Source organism: Carassius gibelio, chromosome B5 (genome assembly GCF_023724105.1).
Source record: "Carassius gibelio isolate Cgi1373 ecotype wild population from Czech Republic chromosome B5, carGib1.2-hapl.c, whole genome shotgun sequence".
NCBI lineage: Eukaryota > Metazoa > Chordata > Actinopteri > Cypriniformes > Cyprinidae > Carassius > Carassius gibelio.
Genome location: NC_068400.1, coordinates 15,215,252 through 15,238,168, shown reverse-complemented (window position 1 = coordinate 15,238,168; position 22,917 = coordinate 15,215,252). Strand labels below are relative to the sequence as shown.

General features: G+C 37.9%; 2 protein-coding genes across 5 annotated transcripts in view; both read left to right on the top strand.

The window, feature by feature from the left end:
- LOC127957234 (uncharacterized) overlaps positions 1-22,917 on the top strand; it is a 364,986-nt gene that overhangs the window by 288,530 nt on the left and 53,539 nt on the right. The window lies entirely within an intron of this gene.
- Positions 866-22,917, top strand: part of LOC127957233 (nuclear pore complex protein Nup214) — a 47,970-nt gene continuing 25,918 nt past the window's right edge. For 2 of the 4 annotated variants that reach the window (XM_052555669.1, XM_052555668.1), the window contains exons 1-23: positions 951-1,149; positions 2,528-2,723; positions 2,805-2,956; positions 4,276-4,474; positions 4,624-4,694; positions 5,047-5,110; positions 5,230-5,333; positions 5,416-5,522; positions 5,622-5,688; positions 6,911-7,037; positions 7,599-7,757; positions 8,387-8,909; positions 8,989-9,122; positions 13,760-13,833; positions 13,934-14,014; positions 14,100-14,249; positions 16,026-16,184; positions 16,265-16,368; positions 16,448-16,630; positions 17,718-17,803; positions 18,413-18,496; positions 19,160-19,672; positions 20,837-20,939. In XM_052555669.1, coding sequence (XP_052411629.1) covers positions 1,108-1,149; positions 2,528-2,723; positions 2,805-2,956; positions 4,276-4,474; positions 4,624-4,694; positions 5,047-5,110; positions 5,230-5,333; positions 5,416-5,522; positions 5,622-5,688; positions 6,911-7,037; positions 7,599-7,757; positions 8,387-8,909; positions 8,989-9,122; positions 13,760-13,833; positions 13,934-14,014; positions 14,100-14,249; positions 16,026-16,184; positions 16,265-16,368; positions 16,448-16,630; positions 17,718-17,803; positions 18,413-18,496; positions 19,160-19,672; positions 20,837-20,939 — 3,482 coding nt within the window. In that variant the 5' untranslated portion in view covers positions 951-1,107. Of the gene's footprint in view, positions 1,150-2,527; positions 2,724-2,804; positions 2,957-4,275; positions 4,475-4,623; positions 4,695-5,046; positions 5,111-5,229; positions 5,334-5,415; positions 5,523-5,621; positions 5,689-6,910; positions 7,038-7,598; positions 7,758-8,386; positions 8,910-8,988; positions 9,123-13,759; positions 13,834-13,933; positions 14,015-14,099; positions 14,250-16,025; positions 16,185-16,264; positions 16,369-16,447; positions 16,631-17,717; positions 17,804-18,412; positions 18,497-19,159; positions 19,673-20,836; positions 20,940-22,917 lie in introns of all 4 variants that reach the window. The other 2 variants (XM_052555671.1, XM_052555670.1) reach the window with 2 other exon arrangements.

Genomic DNA, 22,917 nt, shown 5'->3' with positions numbered 1-22,917 from the left:
TTCAACTAACCTCTGCATTCATTCATCAGCTCTCCTCACTATTGTGAATTAGGATGATAAAGACACACCTCCTCTTCAATGCTTTAGATATTTTCTACCACCACTTTCTATTTTGTGAAACTCAACAATATTGTTCTTCACATCAGAACTATATTCTTTGGTTTTACTCATGGATGATTAAGAGAATTTGGCTTCTGTGTTCCCCATATTTATAATCATGTGAAATAGGAAGTCATGGCTGGATAATTTCAAGCTCCTAGACACCCTGGTGTGCTACAACATGTAAATATGAATGGGAAAATACTTCAGAGATATTTTACTCATAAGAATTTCTAGGTGTGCCAATAATTGTGAAGAAGTTGTTATAGGCTACACTGACAAATAAAATAAAAAATCAAATTTAACAATTTTTTAGTAGGAGCCATCTGTTTCTTATTTTGTGTGAACTCTACGTACGTTGAACAATATTGAGCAAGTCCCCAGCATTAACTGTGGTTTGAAAACATTTTGTGGTTATTATTATTAAAATCTTATAATTGTTTTACATTTTATTAGCTTAATTTATGCTGCTGCTGGTTTTGTCAATGTCAGCTGTCTATGGATCAATTCATATTTTTACTAAATTGACATTTAATGGTTCTCGCTAATCAATAAATGTTTAAGAATCATGTCATAAGAGAATCATAAAGTCTCTTCATTAGGCTGTAATAAAGAACAAGTTGTTTTTGCCAGAGGACATGTTGTTTAATGTTCAAATGTGAGCCTCGCGTAGACCTTCTAAGAGCCACTTGCACAATTTTATCATGGATTATGCATTTAATTTGGAAAATATCACAAATACTAGGCTATCAACGTGAATCGGTGTTGTTTTCATGAGCACTGTGGTGCTGTACTGCGTTTGGCCGTTAGAGGTCGCCACCGTGTGTTAGTGATGACACCCTTCCGTGTCAAAATGCGTCATTTCCTGCTACAGTTCAACGCGGGTTGCTAACACGCAGAGAGTTTGAGATGAACAGAATAAATTCATTAGTTCGTCAATAATATATTTATTAGCTACACATTCAATTGTTATTCTACTTGACGGCACTCGAGTGAAGCTTTGCAAAGATGGGAGACGATCCGGACTCTATTCCAGAGAGAGAGATGAAGGTGAGACACTTTTCGGCTAGCACAACTCTTTTCCTTATTATTTTTCTTCTTCTTCTTCTTCTTATTATTATTATTAGGAGTACGTTATAACGTTTGTTATTAGAGTAAAGACGTTCTGTGGTAGGTAAAGGTGATGTTTATGGGGGTATGAGTTCATGTGGCTTGTGGCTTTAGAACTTTGAGTTAAGCACACGAACTAATAACGTAAACACATGCTGGAGTGCTGAATGTTAATACGAGTTTCAGCTTGACAGCATAATATAGTTTCCCATCAGATTCTCTGCATATTATTTGTACATATTTGACATATTTTGATTTGAAACAAGCTAGATCATTATAGGCTTCTTTTAGATTAACGTCACTCTTGCTGTGAAATGAATGTGAAAGCTGTGAGGTTTTTTTTTCTTCTTTTTTTTTCTTCTTTTTTTTTTAACACAAACCTGAATCTGAATAGTTTTTGTTGTGTAATATTTAAACCAAATTTTTATATGTTGTGCTTATGACGTCACTTTCATCCGTACAATTTTATTTGTGTTAATGGTTTTCTTCATCTAAACAAAAACCTTTAAAAGTTCTTACTTAAATCAGATCAGAAAGTCTTAAATTCCATGAAGTCATGGCATTAAATGTTACATACACTCCAATTAATATCTTCCTCAGTATTTTGGCTTGTTTTCAAATATCTGTCAATGGGGAATAAGAACATGTTTTCCCTTTGAATTAAAGTGACAGTTCAACCATAAATGTTAATATACTCACCCTCAGGCCATCCAAGATGTAGGAAAGGTTTTTTTTTTCTTCAGTAGAACATCAAAGAAGATTTTTAGCTGAAATTGTTGACCTTGCTGATTCATATAATGCAAATCATTGGCTACCGCCACTTTGAGAGTCAAAACAGCATGTCACCCAACACAAAATGAATACCCAAGGCTCCTGATGATATATTGAGGATTGAAGTGAAACTATTGGTCAGTGCAAGAAGCATGTAAAGTACACTGTCAAGGTCCAGAAAAGTATGAAAGACATCATCAGAATAGTCCATCTGCCATCAGTGGTTCATCCGTAACATTATGAAGTGACGAGAATAGTTTTTGTACGTGAAGAAAATAAAAATAATGATTTTATTCAACAATTTGTCTCTGTCTCTCCATATCAGCGTAGTGTCATTTTGGAGAATATGAGCTGAACGCTGGCAGCTTATGCTCTTATGTGTCAGCTGCACTGCACGGTTGTGCTTTTTTCATTCAAATCAAAGCATAAATACACATAGAAAACGTATCCTTGTGTTGCGGCTGACACAGAAGAGCGAACGCGGTTTGCGTTATCGCACAGCAGTAATAGGCACTGACTTTTAGATGTGCACTTCTGTGTTCCTCAGGACTTTCAGTTCCGTCAGATGAAGAAGATCCGTGTGTTCGAGTCGTCTGCGGATCTCCCTAAGGAGCGCTCCAGTCTCCTCGCCATCTCCAACAAATATGGCCTGACTTTTGCTGGCAAAGACGAGATGCTGAAAGTGTTCTGGACGAGAAATGTGATCGCAGCCGGCCGTTTGGAGGGAAACCCCAATGACACAGGTATGAATGCTCACATAAATGCTACTCTGCTCTGCTGTGACTGAGCTCAGACTCACGTGTGTCTCGTGTGTGTCCCATCAGTGGAGTGCTCCTGCGCTGTCACGGTGACGGTCGGTCTGGCGATGCATCACATGGCCCTGAGCAGTGATGAACTCACGCTGTCTGTGTGCGGGACGGGGGACACCGCTGAGCTCACGATGGACTTCTATGATGTCCGCACTTTCCTCAACAAGGTCATTCAGCTCTCCTAAAACTACTTCAACACTGATTTAATCAGTTTGCTCTTCAAGCAGCGCCTCGTGTTTTAGATCTTGAAGTCTACACGCATGTCTGCAGCAGAAGCAGTGGAATGATGTGGCGTACTTTAGTTCATAATAAAGTCAAGTCACATTTATTTCTAAAGCAGCTTCAAAGAAATAAACACAACAATAACAGACTTAAAGCTATTATACTTAATTTTGAACCAAAGGGTTTTGTTCAACTGGATGGTATGAAACTTTGGTTAAATTTTTTTTAAAAAGGTTAAATTATTTTAAAATAAATAGTGTAGTGTAATATTCACAATCAAAAGTGATGACCGTAGGAAATGAATGGGAAATAAAAAAATTCAGAGCAGTTTTTTTGGGGATGAATTGGTAATGCCCCATTTTGGTGTCCACACCAAACATAATTTACAAGAGTGATTTTTTACATGCATAAAGCATATTAAATGCAATTAAAGTGTCTGCTTTATTGATTCAAATAAGTTTTGTAAAAATAATGTCAAAATATGGGTGAATTAATATTGGTTCATCGTTAAATTTAACACTTTTATGTAAAAATGAAACAACATTTATTCTGATTTGTACTTATTAAAGCATATCAAAGAACTAGTGATCATAAAAATCATAAAGAGTTAAAATGGAAATTAGTATTTAAGGGCTGCACTCTAATCCCTAAATGAGTCTTTCAATGTCATGTAAAGATTGTTGTCCCAAACGTTCCTGATGGGATTTTTTAGTAAATGAACTCGTTACACAAGGACATTTTAATGCGTGTCCTCAGTATGTAATGATATTTCAGTAGATTGTGCTAGAACATCTTCCTGAAACGATGTCCAGTAGAACAAAAGTTCACAAAGTAGTTGTTCAAAAAGTAGTTGTAGTTGAATGATCTTGGACATTTATGCAGCACATGCTGCCACTGTAAGAGATGTAAGACAGGCTCACAATCATCCATGTTCATTTAAAACTTACAGACATCTATTAGTTGAACCACATTACATATGACTGCCCTTATTTCTCCCACCAGATGGCATTGTTTGCTTTCCATCCAATGAAAATCAAATACATTTACTTTTTTCTTTTCTTTTTTTTTTTTTTTACATTGCATTTGAAATTAGTTTTATTCTAATATTTGAATATATTTATATAGAGATAAATTGTGCTTAATTTAGAGGTGATTTTTGTTTAGTTCAGTCAAATACTGTCTAAGTATATTTAAAGAATAAATATAGTATGGTCATGGATCAAGAATGTGAAGAATGCTAGAGTGTGTGTGTTTGCTCCAGCAGGACAGACAGGAGAAGCGTCCCTTCGCCTCTTTCAAACCGCCGGCTGCTGTAGATACGCTGATCCAGGATCTGAAGTGGAGTCCAGTGGACGCGTCCCGTCTGGCCGTGTGTCTGTCTGATGGCAGTATGATGGTACTGGATGTTCAGGACTCTGTCAGTGTGGTCGCTCAGCTTCCTGCCTCTGAGGGAATCACCTGCGGTCAGTCTTTACTGTGTGCTGTCTTTATTCTCACAGTGCTTATCTTGAATCAAGTCGACAGTTTCCAGATGTCTCCACCACTGGTTTTTCAGTGTCTTTGGCCTTATTTTGAAACATGCTGACTCGTTCCTCTGTCTCTCTCATTGTAGTTTGCTGGAGTCCTAAAGGGAAGCAGGTGTCTGCTGGGAAACAAGACGCCACAGTGGTTCAGTTCACCCCTGTACGTCTGTACATCACTGTTTATGACGGACAGATCCTCAGATCTACATTTTACCAAGCTTGATAACTATTTCCACAACTGCTTCAATACGAAAACACAATATAGTTCTGTTCATTATAAACATGCTGCAGTTTTGTTGTCTGCCACTTTAAATGCTCAAGCTCTTTAAAGCAGGATGGATTCATGTTTTTATCATTCATCATTGTGAAAATGATTCCACTGATGTTGTGACTCTGAGTTGTGATTGTTACAGTAGTGGCGTGGACTTGCTACTCTCATAAAGTTAGAGTGACTGTTAAAACTTGAGAGTTTGTTCCAGTGTGTAATGTCATGCTGTGTGTTTGTGTCGCAGACCTTACAGGCCAAGAAAGTGATCCCCTGTCCCAGCTTCTACAGTCAGGATCACCCCGTCAAAGGTACAACGGCTCAGATTTACTGTGTTCTCACTGTGACTTGCCTTCCACGCTCATAAGTAAGGATGTGAGCACTGGAGTCTGTGCTTATATGTGTGTGTGTGTGTGTCCGTTCTCCGCAGTGCTAGATGTGTTGTGGTTAAGCACGTATAACTTTGCGGTGGCATATGCAGCGGCTGATGGCTCTTTGGAGACGCCACCGGAGCTGGTGGTCGTGTCATTGCCCGTGAGTTATTCTAACCAATGATGCATTGTAAAACTTTTCAGACATGACTATTAACAATGTGTCAACTGTGTGCGTGTGTCAGAAAAAGGACGAAAAGAGAGATGAACGCTATCTGAACTTCAACGACCTAGTGTACGGCACTTGCACCGAGAGGCAGCATCACTACTACCTGTGCCATATCGAGGACTGGTGAGACGCGTCTGCATGTCCTGTGCTCTGCATGAGCTTTGTTAGTTTAGAGGGGACATAAGTTGCACAAATCAAATGAAACTGATTTCTCTTGTGTAGGGATTTGGTTTTGGCTTCATCAGCCGCTGCCATTGAAGTCAGCATCATCGCGAAACAAGAGGACAAGGTAATCAGAATCATGGGTTATGTTAACTAAACCTTAACCTGTTAACTGTCACTCACGTTTTTGAAGATAGACTTGAATGTGCATGATACAAACCTACATTTTTATAATTCATGACTGAAAACATTTTGTAACATGATTTTGATGTGCCATTTACACGGTAATGCAATGTTTGATTTTAAAATGGGTTTTAAAGGATGAATTTTGAGATTTTATGTTTTCAAGTGATATATAACTTCTGATGATTTCTAAAATGTGATAGAGAAAAAGGCAACGAGGAATTCTTTTTTTTTTAACAAAGGTCAAAGCTCCTTTTGTAATGTAGATTTCTGAGGGTGCACTCTTGTCATAAATTAATCTATTACTTTTCCTACATAATTTTTAACAAAAAATATTGGTATAATATATATTTTGGAGTCTTAGACCTTTCCAACGATATATAGTTTGTCAAGATTAGATTAAATTTGATTGTAATATAGTATAGTCATATACTATATACGGGACGGGGTGACATTTAACAGGTTAAAAAAATATATATTTTATTTATTTAGTTGTTGTTGTTGTTGTTATTATTTTTATTTTTTTATTTTATTTTTAAAACACTTGATAATTAAAAGGATAATTCACCAAAAAAGAATAATTGTCATTGTTAACCAAGTTAATTCAGTTAGTTGACGGTAGCTATTGACTTCTGTAGAATGGAAAAAAGAAAACTATTTGGTTGCAAGCATTCTTCAAAATATCTTCTGTTTTCAGCAGCTGAAAGAAACTTGTACAGGTTTGGAACAACATTATGACCATTAAAGTTAAATGGATTTTATTGCAGCTAGGTATCAAAACAAAAATTTTCTTTTTCTATTTCCTTTTTTTTAAAGTTAAAGTAATAAAATAACAGAACTAAAAAATAATTTAAAATGACAAATGTGTAAAAATACTGAAGCATGAAATGAACACCAATTATAAAAACAAAAGCTGTTTATAGCTAAACTGTACTAGTATCTCAGTAATAGTAAAATAAGTGTTCGTGTCAGCGCTGATAGCCTTGCGCTGTTGAGCTACGGGTGTCACAAGTCCCAACTTGAACTTTCCCAGTCCCACCCTCATCTCTCTCACACTTTGTTTCCTGTCAGTTTTGATCTTTCCTATCGTATATGCAAAAAAATATATCTTAAAAAAATTAAAAACAAGTGTTAGTCACAGAGGTCTGATGTGATGATGTGTGCAGGTGAACTGGGAGCTGTGGCTGCTGGAAGACGCCAGTCGTGCAGAGCTTCCTGTCACAGAGAACAGCGAGGACACACTTCCTGTCGGCATGGCCATCGATTACACCAGTCAAGAGGACATACACCTGTGTAAGAGCTAATAAACTTCTAATGTCTGTTTAAGCTGTGATATGACATTTCTTTTCCTAAGAAAATGTTTCCTGTTGCTGCTGCTGACATACACAAAGAACAAAGAGACTACTGCTAATGGAAATGGTTATTTTTATGGGCCTTTGCACTTGTGTTCATGCTTTACAAGAGCCAATTACCAGGACAAGTATTTATGTCTTAAATTCTTTCATTCAAATGTTCAAATGCTCAAAGTTTTATTGTCAAATTCTCAAGCTTTTATTCGGCTTAATATTTGTGAAATGCTGAAAAGTCCCATAACAAAACAGTTGGAAATGATGTGAATGTAAATGAAGTGAATCTAGCAAAAATTGTTTTCCCAACTCACAACGCTTCCAGAGGTTTGTGAGAAGCATTATTTTTTGTGCACTTTGAAATGTCGCTGTTTCAGTTTTATTGTTTAGTTGTTCATCTTCATTTGTTTATACTGAAGTTGCACTAATAAATAATTCTTAGCTTTTCATGCACTCATGAACCCCGTTTTGTAAACATGGTGTTGTCACGATTTTCTTGTATCCTCAGCTGATGAGAAGAGATTGCCTCCAGCTCCAACGCTGATGCTGCTGTCTACGGATGGAGTCCTGTGTCCTTTCTCTCTACTGAACCTCAACCCTGGGGTCAAGCAGCTGACCGTGGCTGCTGTCCCGCTGCCTGAGGACGGAGAGCGAGCACCTGCCACCAGTAAGACCGCAGCCACTGTTTAACACCCCAGTATACTCACAGCATGTTTTGTTCTTCACAAAAAAGTTTGCGATTAACTTTACAGCAATATAAGCGCATTTGACCATGGCACTTGCATCTCTTTTTACAAACATTACATTCAAATAAAATTCGAAAAATTGCCCAGGCCTATACTATTGAACATGAAAAAACTGTGTCAGTATTCAATCAGAATTAAACTTTTATTTCTATTATAATGGCAGCTCTTCATTGTGTTCATGTTTTTACTCGTTTCTGAACAGACCAAATGAACCATTTCATCATCATCTGTTTTCTACCTATTATGTAATTGCCACAGACCAAATAGTTAACCGAGGTGTTAACCAGTCAGACTGACTTCTCTGAAAAAAAAAAAAAAATTCGGCCTTGTTTTTTCAAAGTGATGTCACACCAGATCATTTAGTTCCACTTGAAGTGTTTCAAGTCTTTACTGTGCCAGACAAACCTACATGTGCCTTGAAGTCAACTTAATTCACTAGCACTTTAAATCTATTATTGATTAACGGAGACAAAACATGATTTAGAAGTGATTTAAGATGCAGCGTTTGCTGTCCAGTGACTTTGTTGTGCTCTAACACACTTTGTTTCAGAGTCGTCGTCATCCTCTGTTGCTCCCGTCTCTGCAGCATCCTCCGTCTTCCCATCTTTCCCAGCATCTTCTGGCACGGCCATACCTTCAGCCACCTTATCCTTCACAGCCTCTGCACCATCCTCCATTTTCCCATCTCTCCCAGCATCTTCTGGCACTGCCCTGCCTCCAGCAACCTTATCCTTCACAGCCCCGCCACCAGCGGTCACTGCTGCCGCCTCCTTGGCTCCGCCCACCTCAGCGTCTTCCACTGGTTTCTCCTTCTCTCTTCCTGCTCTGGGCTCTACCACATCCTCAGGCTTCTCGCTGGGCTCTGCCACAGGAGGTTTCTCCTTCAGCGCTCCCAAACCCTCCTCCGATCCTCCTGCCTTCTCCTTTGCTTCCTCATTGGTTCAGAAGGAGGTCAGCAGTGCTCCAGTGGCCACACCTCCTCAGCGTCCCCCAGCCATGTCCCCCATCGTCACTGGCCCCAAAGCGCCGGCGGAGCCTGCAACGCCTGCCATCAGGATGAACCTCACTGAAAGGTAAGCATATGATCTCAGATATTAAATTAGATGGATAATCCTGAAGGATCAGCTGAGAGTTTGCAATGTTTTTCATAAGGTTTCTGGGAGTGGACTCTCTGGGGTCAGTCACATCTGCTGCCCAACCATTTTCTTTGACCTCCACACCCAAACCGGCACCAGTGGAGGTCAGTGCTCCAACGACAGCAGCACTCAAACCAGCTGCCCCTACAGGTACAAGCTCATCTCACGCCCTTCACCCCTTTACCTTATTCCTAGGGCCTAGTTTACAAAACACAAGTCATATGTTCCAGTGATTTTGTCCTACATCAGAAATAAAGAACAAATTAGTGTTTAAGGCAAAAACTGACATGAATATGTTTGCGTATGCTAGCTTTGTTCAAATGAAAAGTTGTTAAAATGTCAAACAAACAGTATTATATACTCAAGCTAAAATGAGCAACTACTTTGAAATAATTATCAGGGCTCTAGACTGTGACAGTTTTTTGAGAATGTACGAGTTAAAATTTGAAGTGTTATATGTTCATGTATGTGCACTAGGGCTGTCACTTTTAGTTCGAAAATCGATTGCACAATCGATCGGACCAACCAAAAAAGTTTCGAAAATGAAAAAAGGGAATCGATTTTATCCAAATATGTACACTATTAATTTTAAAATAATGAAACAATAAAAAAAATAGATGTAACAAAACTCACAAACTAGCAGAAAAAGAAAATAAAGAACTCCCAAAGTGCAGTATGCCTTGCGAAAGCTAGACAGAAAATACCAGCAATTTTACGTGCCTATAAGACCCAGTGATGTCGAAAGCGATCTCTCTGCATTCACACCAAACGCGAATAGTGTCTGGCGCGAATGATTTCAATGTTATGTCAATGTAAAGACGCATTTACGCGCGTCTGGAGTTATGAAAAGGACCATAGCAAGCTGACAGCAACCGGCTTTTGTGATGGAAAATTGGCAGTAATACCCCCACCTTGCACAGCTGTACCTGAGTGTCCCTGGGACATCAGTGCGGTCGGAGCGCGTCTTCTCAACCGCTGGACATATAGTGAATAAACCCCGAAAATGAAAAGGCTCTGGACCCCGAAAATGTTGATCGACTTGTTTTCCTGTCCAATAAATTTGTAACTTTTGCGCATTTCAATATGCCTGCTTAGTGCCGCCTAGCCTAATTGTTGGTTATGTTCAATAAAAAACACACATGGCCCGTTTCTCAGGTCCATTTAAAGTTTCATTTTTTGAACAGTTGTTTGAAATGGATTGAATCATTATTTAAAATAATCTTGGAGATTTTTGAATTGCCTAAATCATAAATGCAGCCGGGTTGAAGCATGCAGTGATGTTTTTTTTTTTATGGCAGCCATCCCCTCTGCATATATATTTTTTTGAAAATGTTGCGCACCTGTTGCTGTTTGTTATTCTGCACGAAACTTCATGCCAATAAATGAGAAATATTGCTGACTTGTGCGTTTCCAGCGCTCTCTTTACATTTCATCCGTTATTTGATCTTGAAAAAGGAAACTTCTTTTTTTTTTTTTAGACATGGAAAATTTTACAATCGATTCAATGAACACTTATGTCTTAAAAATCGAAAATGATTTTTTTCACAAAAGTGACAGCACTAATGTGCAAATGTTCTGTGCTGCTCCAAAGTGTCTTCTACCTACAGTGCGCATTGCAGAACCGTGGCACATTGTAGCAGGAGTCAGAATTCACAGATCACATGAACCGAGGCACTTTCAGCATGACGGCTTCAGCTGTAGACCCTGGTTTCTAGACGTTTATAAACATACATGTGCGAAGGTTTGCGCTGCACGTGGCAAAAATGCAGTGAATACTTATGAAATTATGGGAGACAGAGGATTTGGTTTTCAAGCTCAAGTAAAAGGCTGCTGCTTAAACCAGAGGTGTTGAACGTTGGTATTCTTGTGTTGAAAGTTACCTCACTTCGGAACATTCATCCACGGATTCCTCCGCAACATCTTCACACACAGACAAGTGTGATGATATATATACCCGTGTAAATAAATCCAATTTAATTTCATGTCTCGCACACTTCGATGCACTTTTAATGGAACATTTACATTAAATGTTTTTTGCTTTTTTTTATTTTTTTATTTATTTGATTCCTCAGTGTTTGCTAAACATTCTTTAAAGGTCATATGATGCTTTGTTTAAAGATCATTATTTGGTGTAACAGAATATGTTGACATGCTTTAATGTTCAAAAACACATTTTTCGAATACTGTACATTATTGTAGGTCCTCTATGCCCTGTCTCTCTCAAACGCGTTGTTGTAATGCCCCTTTTCATAATCAAGAGCTTCATCTTTCAATATAAATCTAAAGACCGTTAATAATGTCCTTAGTTTAACCATTAGTTCAAGTGTTAAAGGGGAAAAGAGGCAAGTGACAGACACAGTAATGAAGCTACTACATGTTTGCAGTACAACAGTGGACAGCTGACTCCACTGTGTGACACACTCTCTGTCTCTCTCTCTCTCTCGCTCGTGTGACATAAAAAACTCTGCATTTGAACATTCAGTAACAAATACTTAAACTAATAACAAAACATGCTTACAGTAGCTGATTCCGAACCGCCATATTGTCTTAGCAAAATCAGAATTCATGAAACCGTCGTCCATAAAATGCGTTGCTGTTCTGTTGTAAGTAATCTTAAAGATTCCTAAATGAACCTACTTTCGGAGGGCCAAATAAAGTGCTTTTGCTTTCTCTTAGATACACACAGCATCTCCCTGAAACTGCTGCCTCAGCACTAACTGTGGTTACTGAAACCACGCCTTCTTTCTTTGCCTGAATATTTGGACGGCATTATGCAAATAATTCCACATAGTGACATGTGGGGCGTGTAAAAATGAGCCGTTTTAGGGGGGCGTGGCAGAGTCTTAACTTTGGTAAAGAATATCTCTTTGGGTTTGAGACTTTAGTCTTTGCAACTTTACAGATCTTCTTCCGAGGGATGGGTACCGTAACCCAGTATTAAACTGGCCCCGGGGCTAAATTATAAAAGACCTTAGTTTCAGTAAGATCTGACACTATCGGTTCTGCTTTCGGTACTGGAAGTGAAAAAATTTATGTACTATGTATTTTTGCTGAATAATGTTATCGTGCACATTTTATCTCACCAAACATTTCTAATGTGCGATCATATTAAGACTTTTGTCTGTGAGATCTGCATGCCGCGGAGGCTGTCTGTCCATCACACACACTCAACAAGAACGAGCGCGGTGCATTAACACACACGCATAACCGTACGAAAACTCTCGCTTGATACAAAAGAGTGACGATGGGAGAGAGAGAAAAATGTTCCAAAGTGTGGTTATACTTTACTAGAGTTGATGCAGACAACACTCGTTGTCATAAGTGCAACAAATTCTAAAGAGTCCTTTTGCAGCCTACCTACATGCCCCACCCATGTTGCTTTGTACCACTGTATGTTCTTTAGCAAAAAAATATAGTTTATTTCATTTGTTTTACATTCGTTTGTTTTTTGTATAAAAACTATTTGTTCAAACATGGCTGTTTCTTGCACTACAAATAATTGTTTTAATAATTTTACATAAAAAAATAAAGAAATGTTAATTCTGTTCTCAACTTGTTCTTAAGAAAAACACACACACACACACACAACACAAAGTACTGATAAGAATAGCGTTAAGGTACCAGACCGTTAAGCAGTATCGGTAAGAGTAATAACGTTAAAACCTTAACAATACCCATCCCTACTTCTTCCTGCGCCAAGAGCTTGTAACACTTTAAAGAGAAAGGAAAAATTGAAATCGCATCATTTGACCCCTTTAATTTATTAGTCGTTATATAATTCAGCCTGTGGTGTATGCCATGCCTCATCTTATTAGTTTTTTTTTAATAAACATTATGTAAGCCAGTTTGTCATTGTAGCCTACTTTTTATTGTTGTTGTGCTTTTGAATTAAGAATAACAATGAATCCATCATCTGTTTTAGTCTTAAAAAGTGAAAGGTGTATAGATATAACTTGTATAAGCAAATATATAATATTATTATTATTATTATTATTTTATAAGCAAAACCGAAAATTATCTTTTCTTAGAGCACGGATTATAGAGTACATTTCTTATTAAGTGTTGAAAAGTTTTTGCAGCTTGGTATTTTTGTGCAAAACGCCTTACACTACCATTATAAAATACTATTTAAAAAGAATGTATATTTTTTTTATTTTAAAGCTTTTAATTGATCAGAATTGATGGTTGGGTTTATATAGATAGTTAGTTTATAATGTTACTAAAGATTTCTATTTCAAATAAATGCTGTACTTTTTTAACTTTCTACTCCACAACTTTAACTTTCTTTCGTTTCCACAAAAATATTTGGCAGTACAACTGAATAATTTCTGAAGGACCATGTGACACTGTAGACTGGATGCTGAAATTTTAGCTTTGATCAGAGCAATAAGTTGCAATTTACAATATATTCACATATAAACATGCTTTTAAAAATATTTTACAATATTATTGTTTTTATTGTACTTTTGATGACATGAATGGAGCATTGGTGAGCAAAAGAGACTTCTTTCACAAACTTTCGACTGGTAGTGTAGATTACAGAATTTTACACAATATATGCATTCCAAATATATATATTATTCCAAACTTTTGAACATTGCCTACACATGATGATATTTTTTCTGAACCATAAAAGGGTATTTGTAAACATTCTGTAGGTGATGCACACAAGATGAAAAATTCCTTAATTGTTATATGTTGACATTTAGGATAATTCTACACGCATCTTTAGGCCCCTACTGTCATCAGAGAGAGACATTAAAGTGGGAAATCTTGTTGTGTTTTAGTGTTCTCTCGAGCAGCTCAGAGCAGTGCTTCTCCAGCTCAGCCGAAACCAGCCGCCGTCGCTCCATCTGCACAGGTACTGCACAGAAGACCTGATGAACCAGCATCAGACACGTCCAGGCTTATTTGTCTTGCACAGAATGATCTGAAGTGTGTATGCTTGTGTTTTGTGGCAGGTCATGTCTGTGAAAGCACTGGAGAAGCACCTGCAGCAGAAGAAAGACTCGGACCCCGTCATGACTGGAATACTGGAAGAGGTAGAGTGTGCTAATCATGTTCACACAGTCATTTCTGATAACCTGTCATATTGATGCTGACTGAGCGGTTGCTGTGTTTTCTAAGATCGGACACTTTGAGAAGGAGCTGGACGATCTGAAGACTCGCTGCAGAAATGCTGATTTTAGGGTGGGCAGCATAGATGACATGAGAGACCTGAGGAAGGACTCCGAGAACGTGCACGCTTTCACACTGGAGATCAAAGACACCACAGAGGTGTGACATGCACACTTAACCAGGCTGACAGCTGAAATCACCATGTGCTAGGGATGATATGACATTTTTAGTGGTTTATTTATTTATTTATTTTTCAGAAATTTCAAAGAGAAAAATTTAAAGTTTTGATATTAATTTAATGTCCGTTTTTGATAATCCAGTGAATTAAAGTGAGTTGCCTCATAAAGAAAAAATCATAAAATTAGATGGGCACAAATCAAACAATGAGATTATTAATTGTGCAAAGACAGCCTCACATCATGAAACGCTTGAGTTACAAACAGCTCAGATTCAGAGCAGGTAACGTGACTCTTCTCATTCACTTTCTAGATTGTCATGGCCCACCGTAGTCTAATCTGTCCCGCCACAGTTTCTTATGTTCTCAGAAATATTTTTACACTTAATGCACCATTACATAAAAGGTATATATATATATATATTTTTTTTTTTTTTTTTTTGCATCATTGCTTTGATAAAGCATTTAGCAGAGCCTAACTAAAAGCAAAATCACATTATGGCGTCCTAGATGAGGCAGATGACTGTGGTGTCTCCTGCAAATTTCAGGAGCTTGACTGAGGGTTCTTAAGAGGAGCAGTCATTTGTGTAGAGGGAGAATAGCAGTGGGGAGAGAACGCAGCCCTGGGGGGCTCCGGTGCGGATGGTGCAGGTGTTGGATGTGAGTTTTCCCATCCTCACAGATGGAGCTGGGTACTAGGGCTGGGCAATATATCTAACGATATGATCATGCACATCTAGTCAGTAAATCTGGTTCCGTGACCGACAAGCTACGCAATATCGCGTTCATTATTGCAGATGAATCGCCTTCGATAATGAATGCGATATGATGCGCATGATCATATCATTAGATATATCGCCCAGCCCTAGTGAGGGATGGGGGCTTGTAGCTGGTGATGGTTTTCAGGCCTTTCCATGCTGATTTTGGGGCGTTGCTTGTAAACTGTTTATTTTAGCTTTCCAGTAACTTTGCCCACTCTTATCTCCCTATTTAATCTGTATTTGGCCTGGATATATAAGTCTTTGTCCTCACTCTTGTAGGCATCCTCTTTGACCTAGCAAAGCTGTTTGAGTGTTGGACTGAACCAAGGTTTGTCGTTGTTAAATGTTAAATAAGTTCCGGTGGGAACAAACATGTCCTCACAGTTCTTAATGTAGGATCTCACGGTGCCAGTAAGCTCATCCAGATCAGTAGCTGCAGCCTCAAAAACACTCCATTCAGTATTTTTGAAGGAGGCCTGTAAATCTTGCTCCGCTTCAACAGTTCGTGTCTTTACAGTTTTTACTACAGGCTTGACAGATTTGACCAAAAACAAAAATGCATATCATAATATGAACTAAATGTTTATCAAACTCATATTTGAAATCTGTCTCACTTGCAATTGGGCTGATATTCAGGAAAAAAACATCCTTGCTCGTGGTATTGCTAAACTATGTCATGATATAAGACAGACCCATATAGTGCATTTTTGGCTCCATATATTAAATGTTGTGGCTGTTTTATTTTTAACTACATTCTAGGCAACAACAAAAAGTGTAAGCATGTAATTTTTTCTTTTTGTAATGGATTAATGTACTCCAATATCAGTTACAGTGTTACCAAATTGATACACTAATGCACATTTTTAAATAAATTGTTATAAATGGTCATGATCAATGGTTATTCAAACATTTTAGCATTTGATGTAAACATTTTTAAACCCAAAATGGCACCAGTGACAAACAAGAGTTTGACAGACTGACTCAAATTGTTGAACCCAGTCTCTTCACGGGGACATCAGTGCACTGAAGACCAGCCTGCTGGAGGGCTTCGCTGGAGCAGAGGAGGCACGATCACAGAGCGAGCTCAACCGAGACAAAGACTACCTCCAGCTGCTTTACAAGAAACCACTGGACCCTCGGCGTGAAGAACAGCTCAAGGTCTCGTCACCACCTCGGACAACCAGCCTAGATCTTCGTTTAAAAGGATAATGTGTGCTGAAAGTGTGTTTTTGCCACAGGAAATCCGCCGCTTGTACCAGTACGTGAAGTTTGCCATGGAAGACGTGAATGCCATTTTGGACGTGGAGTGGGAGAATCACTTAGAGAAGAAGAAAAAGCAGAGGTGAGCAGCTGTGATATTGTGTTTTATTTGCACACATCTGTTCGTCTGTACACCTGAGTATCAGTGTTTGCTCCTAAAGGCACATGATCATCCCGGAGAGAGAGGCTCTGTTTGCAACATTGGCCAATAATCTGGATATCATCAAACAGCAGAAGCAGCGTCTTGACCGACTGGAGAGTGCCCTGCACAATCTGAGGCTCTACAGAGGGATGTCAGTGCGGAGCTTCACCAGCCAGACACCCTCTACCCCGTCGGGACAGAGGTGAGAGTGAATGTCTGCAGCACAGTGCATCATGGACAATCGATAGTGGATTGTGCTGATAATATAATGTCTAAAATTGAAAAATATGGCCTATAACCTGTTAACAGAGAGAGTGAATGTATGCGTATTTCAAAATGACTTCCCAACTAGAATTAGACCTAGAATTTCATTTACTGTTCTATTTTTTTCATGCTTTATTAAATAAATATAAATAAATAATAGGTCTCCTCAACGTGGTTTCGGCATTGTATTAACATGATAGAAATATTATTAGGGCTGTTGATTGTATGCAGTAATTTGGTGCATTTAAATTGTGATTAATTTGCAATGAATTAAGTTAATTAATCGGCACATCATGTAATGAATTAGATTTTTTAGATTAGATAGTTTGACGGGCCTAATTTTAATTTATTTTCACACAGTAGGCTATGATTTTATATCCACTGTGTGTTGAGCCTTAATCTTAATTATGCTTATATTGTATGATACAGTTTTGGAATATAAGCCAGAAAAGAAACTAAAAGTTCAAACAAAAAAGCTCAGCTATGTATCAGCTCAAATCACAAAAATGGATCACAACAAGAATAAGTTGACACACCAGAGCTACAAAAATAGAACAAATAATTTTAATGCATGTTCTCGTCAACAGTGATTGTTTGAGAGTCGAGACATATGGCTCTTCATCAGAAACGTGCACCAGCACTCATTCACTGACGTCTGTGAAGTTAAATGTAGACTCGGTGGGGTAATTATTTATGATTCTTGCTGTCAGGAGACTCATTTATTCACAGTGGCAATACTTTTTTGTCATATTCACCTACGAGTATAACACTGTAAGATTTAAGTTGTCTCTAAACATGTCTCAAACGCACTGACTATCACATGCATCTGACAGCAGAAAAAGACACATAGGTTAAAATTTAGTTTTGAAGCATTTGATGAATAACATATTTAATACAGCTTGGATTGTGTGCTTATCCAGCACCAGCTTACGTTGTGTCTTTCGTTATAATTCACATGCGTTTGCAGCATCATCCTGTAGGAAAGCTGGAAGCATCCATATTCACGTGTTTTGTGTGTTTTACAGTCTTGACAGTGAGCTGGAGAGTTTGAAGGACGCTCTTCTGAAGGCCTGCTTGGAAACGACAACTAAAGCTCCTGCAAAATCACCATGTAAGATCTGCATGTGTTCACCACAGTTCTGTCATTGGTAATGATCCAATAAAAATGTTAGACATTTATTCAGGGCCTGAATTAAATTTTTGAAAAAGAGTTCCCCTCTTAGGTGACTCTTGTGAGAGGGGATTTTTTTTTAGACATTTTCAAAATTTGATATTTTTTATAAATTTATGTTTATCTTGCTTGTAGTCCAAACGCGATGTGATTTGAAGCCATTGGTGCATTTTGAGAGAGAATGCGCATTGTGATTCCCTCACGCTGCTTGTGTAAATATGACTCACAGAAAGTTTTTAAATTACTTTATTTAATTAAGAAATATGAATTGTACCTCACCTTCAGCATTATAATTATTTCACCTGCAGCGGACAAAGACTGAGACTGTGCTGCTGCATGTCATGCCAGACCTCTCACGGCAGGCACGTCATCAGCTTCAGATTGTTTTTTGAAATCGATCTTTATAGAGACAGTCGATCAAACGTCCCGAAGCAATTATCCACCTATAGCGATCGGTAGCCAATTATTCGGAGCACTCCTACTCACAAATGAGCTGCAGTGAGATGTTCTAATTTGACCTCCCTGATATGTGTGTGTGTGTGTATGCAGCTAAAATGACCCCGGCCAAACAGTCTCAGCTGAGGAATTTCCTGTCAAAGCGACAGACCCCACCGGTTCGCTCCACAGCTCCAGGTACATCAACTGTGTGTGATTGTGCATCTAGGGATGTTACATTGATAAAGTAATTTATATCTCAGCATTTTTTATGATTTTGTTGATGGCTCTAAGGCAGTGTTTTGCTTGGTATGTTTTGGTGCTGGTTCTTGGCTGCTTAAGGCATGTCATGGACAAGCTTTTCATATTATTTTATATATTATATATTTATTCTGTGCATGGCTAGTGTACGATAAAATTGTCATTAAAGGATGATCTTTGCCGACCTAAATTGATTTACAGGGAATTTTTTCCTTATTAAAAAGGCTTTTTATTCTAACCTTTTTAGATGTATCTGTCATATTTTGCCAAACTCTCATCTATCTTATCTTTAGTAAATTCAATTATTAAAACAAGACCTGATACAATGTTACCAATCAAATTAAATTGCCCTGCTGAAGTGACAGCGGGAAATTATCTTTTATAATTTCACTGTAAACCAGGATTTCACGAGGCTTATTGCTTTTTTAAAATGGTTATTTCATATACTTATGAAGGTTTTGCAGAATAAAATAGAGCAAATAAAGTGTAACGAAATTAAAAAAAAAAACAGTATTCTTCCACCAAACAATGTAGTTCCTCAGATACGACACACTCCATACACCCCCGTGTTTGTCTCATATGTTTCTTTCTGTTTCTCAGCCAACCTGTCACGGTCAGCCTTCCTGACTCCTCAGTTCTACGAGGATCTGGACGAGGTGAGCTCCAGCTCGTCTCTGTCTCAGCCTCTGGAGCCTGAGGACTCCCTGGCAGTGGCAGAGGAAGAGGACGAGCCAGCGCCCATCCCAGTGATGACGCCCTCCGTCCCAAGACACCCCACGGTGGTCCGTACACCCTCCATACAGCCGGGCTTCAGTATGCAGTCCAGTCCGTTCAGCAGAGTCCAGACCGTCCCAATACCTGTCTTCAGCCCCGGTGAGGATCAAACCGTACCTCAACACATGACTCTGGTCTTGTTAATGGTATTTACAACATCTCTTGCATGTGTCGCAGCACCAAAGATAAACATGGACAGCGCTGATAGCACAGCATTAGCCACAAAAACAGTCAAGCATGGAGCTCCGCCCACAGAAAAGATCACACCCACCACAATCCCCGCCCCCCAGGCTGCAGGAAGAGCCGCCCTCAGCAGACACATGACCAGCCAGAAACCAGGTACAAACATACTGTCCTTCACAGATCTGTTATAATGCACATTTACACACCATACACACGTTTTCATCATATCAGACAGTGATTGATTTTAAACTCTGTGGAGCTGATCTTTAATATTATAGTCTTTATAATTATTAATTATCAGTAAGTCTCCCATCAGTCTTATCTGTACACTAGAGGGCGACACTGTATGTCAGACCTACAGCGTATTTGGACCATTAAACAGACTAAATTATTGTTGTAGATGTACTACACTACCTTGCAAATAAAATGTAAGTGGCAATAAAGACATTTATAATGTAACACAAAAAAATATATTTCAAATAAATACTGTTCTTTTGAAATTTTTTTTATTCATCAAAAAATCTTGACAAATAAAATGCATCAGTTTCCACAAAAATATTGGGCAGCACAACTGTTTTCAACACTGATAATAATCTAAAATGTTTTTGAAGGATCATGTGACACTAAAGACTTGAGTAATGATGCTAAAAAAATCAGCTTTGATCGCATCAGTAAAATACATTTTAACATTCTATTCAGATAGAAAACCATTATTTTTAACTAATAATGTTTCTACATTTTTACTGATTTTTTTTTTTTTTTTTTTTTAATAAATGCAGCCTTGGTGAGCAGAAGAGACTTGTTTGTTTGTTTATTTTTACAAGATCATGATTGTGAGTTGAATAGATGAATGTACAAGCCTGCAGTATGAGTGAAAGCGTGTATTGTTAATTATTTCTCTTTACCATTTCTATTCATAATTTAATCACCTGTTCAGTTTTTTACATTCCATCTCAAAGAAAATGAACTCATAAAAGCCACATTTATTAGTTATATAAGAATAGAGTTTTTAAGAATTGTTCACTTTTATTTTGCTATTGTGTAGTGTTTAAAACATTGTTCACTTCAAATGGAAAATAGGGAATGCTTCTTTGTAATGTGACGTCAACCACCCGAAGGCATTATAGAATGGTGTAATAAAGTAATTATTGACTTTTCTCAGTCCTCACATTGAAGGCTGTGAAACACGTGGATGTGCAGATGTCACAGTGATCCAAAATGTGACAATTAATTTAATGTCATGATATCCCCCCTGCTGCTGTGGGCTAGACATGCTCATCTGTGTGTTTATTACAGTCGGTCTCTGTCATTTTTCTTCAGGAGCGTCTCTGACAGAGTCCTCGCTCAAGACAGTTCCTCAGGTGGTGAACGTACAGGAACTGAAGGATAAAGGTCCGCCTATACCTGTGTCCACTGTCATCAGGTGAGAGAACCACAGCAGGGGGATTATGGACCATTTTTATGATTTTTCTTTTTTTTTCTCACTGAATACAACACTGCTGGTTGCTCTTCTTCAGTACAGATTGAAAATGCATGCAGAATGCCTCACACTGGGTTGCTTTGTCTTTTTAACCACAGTAGTTCATTTGCTTTGACAGAGAGCTCAAGGCACATAACACACACACTCATTATGCACAACAGAAGCATGTGCTCAGAACAAATCTGATGTTCATTCGCCGTGTGTGTGTGTGTGTGTTTGTGTTTGTGTGTGTGTGATCCTCTCTGTGCGTCTAAAAATTAGGTCGTCGTCACAGTCAGATTGAGTCTGTGTTTATTATGGGCTCTGCATGTGTACAGCGTCCTGTTTTAACCTTACACATGAGCTCATCTGCCCTAAGGGGTGCATTTAGACAACATTGTGAGCGCGCTCGGACCCTCTTATCTGCAGCGCTGTGTGGTGAACAACAGCGGCTGGATTCGTGAGACGTGTGCTGAACTATGAGACCGGCATCAGCTCTCTGTTAAACATAGAAATGCATGTTAAGGATTAAAGCTTGAAGAGCTTTGGATATTCATAAACCAGCATTTGACATTTGCTGGGCTGGACAGTCACATGACCACACATCTGTCCATCACAGCACATTAGTGTTTGGTATTTCTATCAGGTGACTGATGATATACAGTCAGTTGAAGGTTTGAAACTCTCATCGCCGGATATGAATCATTTGCTGCCTGCTAGAGTGTTTATTATGTGGAATTTACGGGATCATTGATACATGTACTTAGTAATAACAGTTATTTATGCATAAATGCAAGAAAATAAACTTTAACCAAAAACAATCCCTATAGCCGGTATATGTAGTTAATAACTATTACTTTGTTTATTTGTGTAATGGCACTGTAACAAGGACGCCTTAAAATGAAGTGTAGCTTTTTGTCAGTGTTATAGTTATCATTATTTATTGACAATAACAATCATTGTTATGATCATAGTTGTCATTAACATCACTATTTACATTATAGTTATTACATTCATTAATGTTTTAGTGTACACTATAAATTTCTATATAGTTATTGTTAATATAGTTATCATTTATAGTTGTAAAAATAACCATAATTTAAATAAGTTATCAAAGGCAGCATTAACATTTTAATTATAAATGTCAGTATTGCTGATGTAATTGTAGTTGTTGTCATTGTTATTGTTGGTTCTCGTAAACGTAGTTGTCATTTTATCGCTATAGTTGTCAGTATTCAATTATTATAGTTTTATTGTAATTTTTAGAGTTTTATTATGGTTGTTACTAGAGATGTTCCGATACCATTTTTTCCCTCCCGATAACGATTCCGATACTTGTGCTTTGGGTATCGGCAGATACCGAGTACCGATACAAGTGTGTAATAAAAAACAAAAGGAAAAGATCATCCTACGCCTGCATAACTGAGATATTATCATTGTGGTAAGGTTTGGCTCAGGTTAAACCCTTTGTAAAACATGAATGAATACAGGAAATGGAACCCATTTATTTTAAAATGTGTTTTTAAATAAAACCATATAACAGTAGTGCAACTTAAACATAGGAATAATTATTCTTTTTTTTTTTTAAGTGTAGCCACAATATTGTAAAATAAAGGCATTTAAATGTTTAAAGCTGCAGTAGGTAACTTTTGTAAAAATATATTTTTTTACATATTTGTTAAACCTGTCTATGTCCTGACAGTAGAATATGAGACAGATAATCTATGAAAAAATCAAGCTCCTCTGGCTCCTCCCAGTGGTCCTTTTGCCATTTGCAGAAATACATCGCTCCCATTAAGAAACAACCAATCAGAGCTGCGGTACGTAACTTTGTTTGTATTCAAAATGTAGAAAAAGTTATATAATAAGCAAGTACACCATGAATCCATTTTCCTAACCGTGTTTTTAGCTTGTCCTGAATCACTAGGGTACACCTATAATA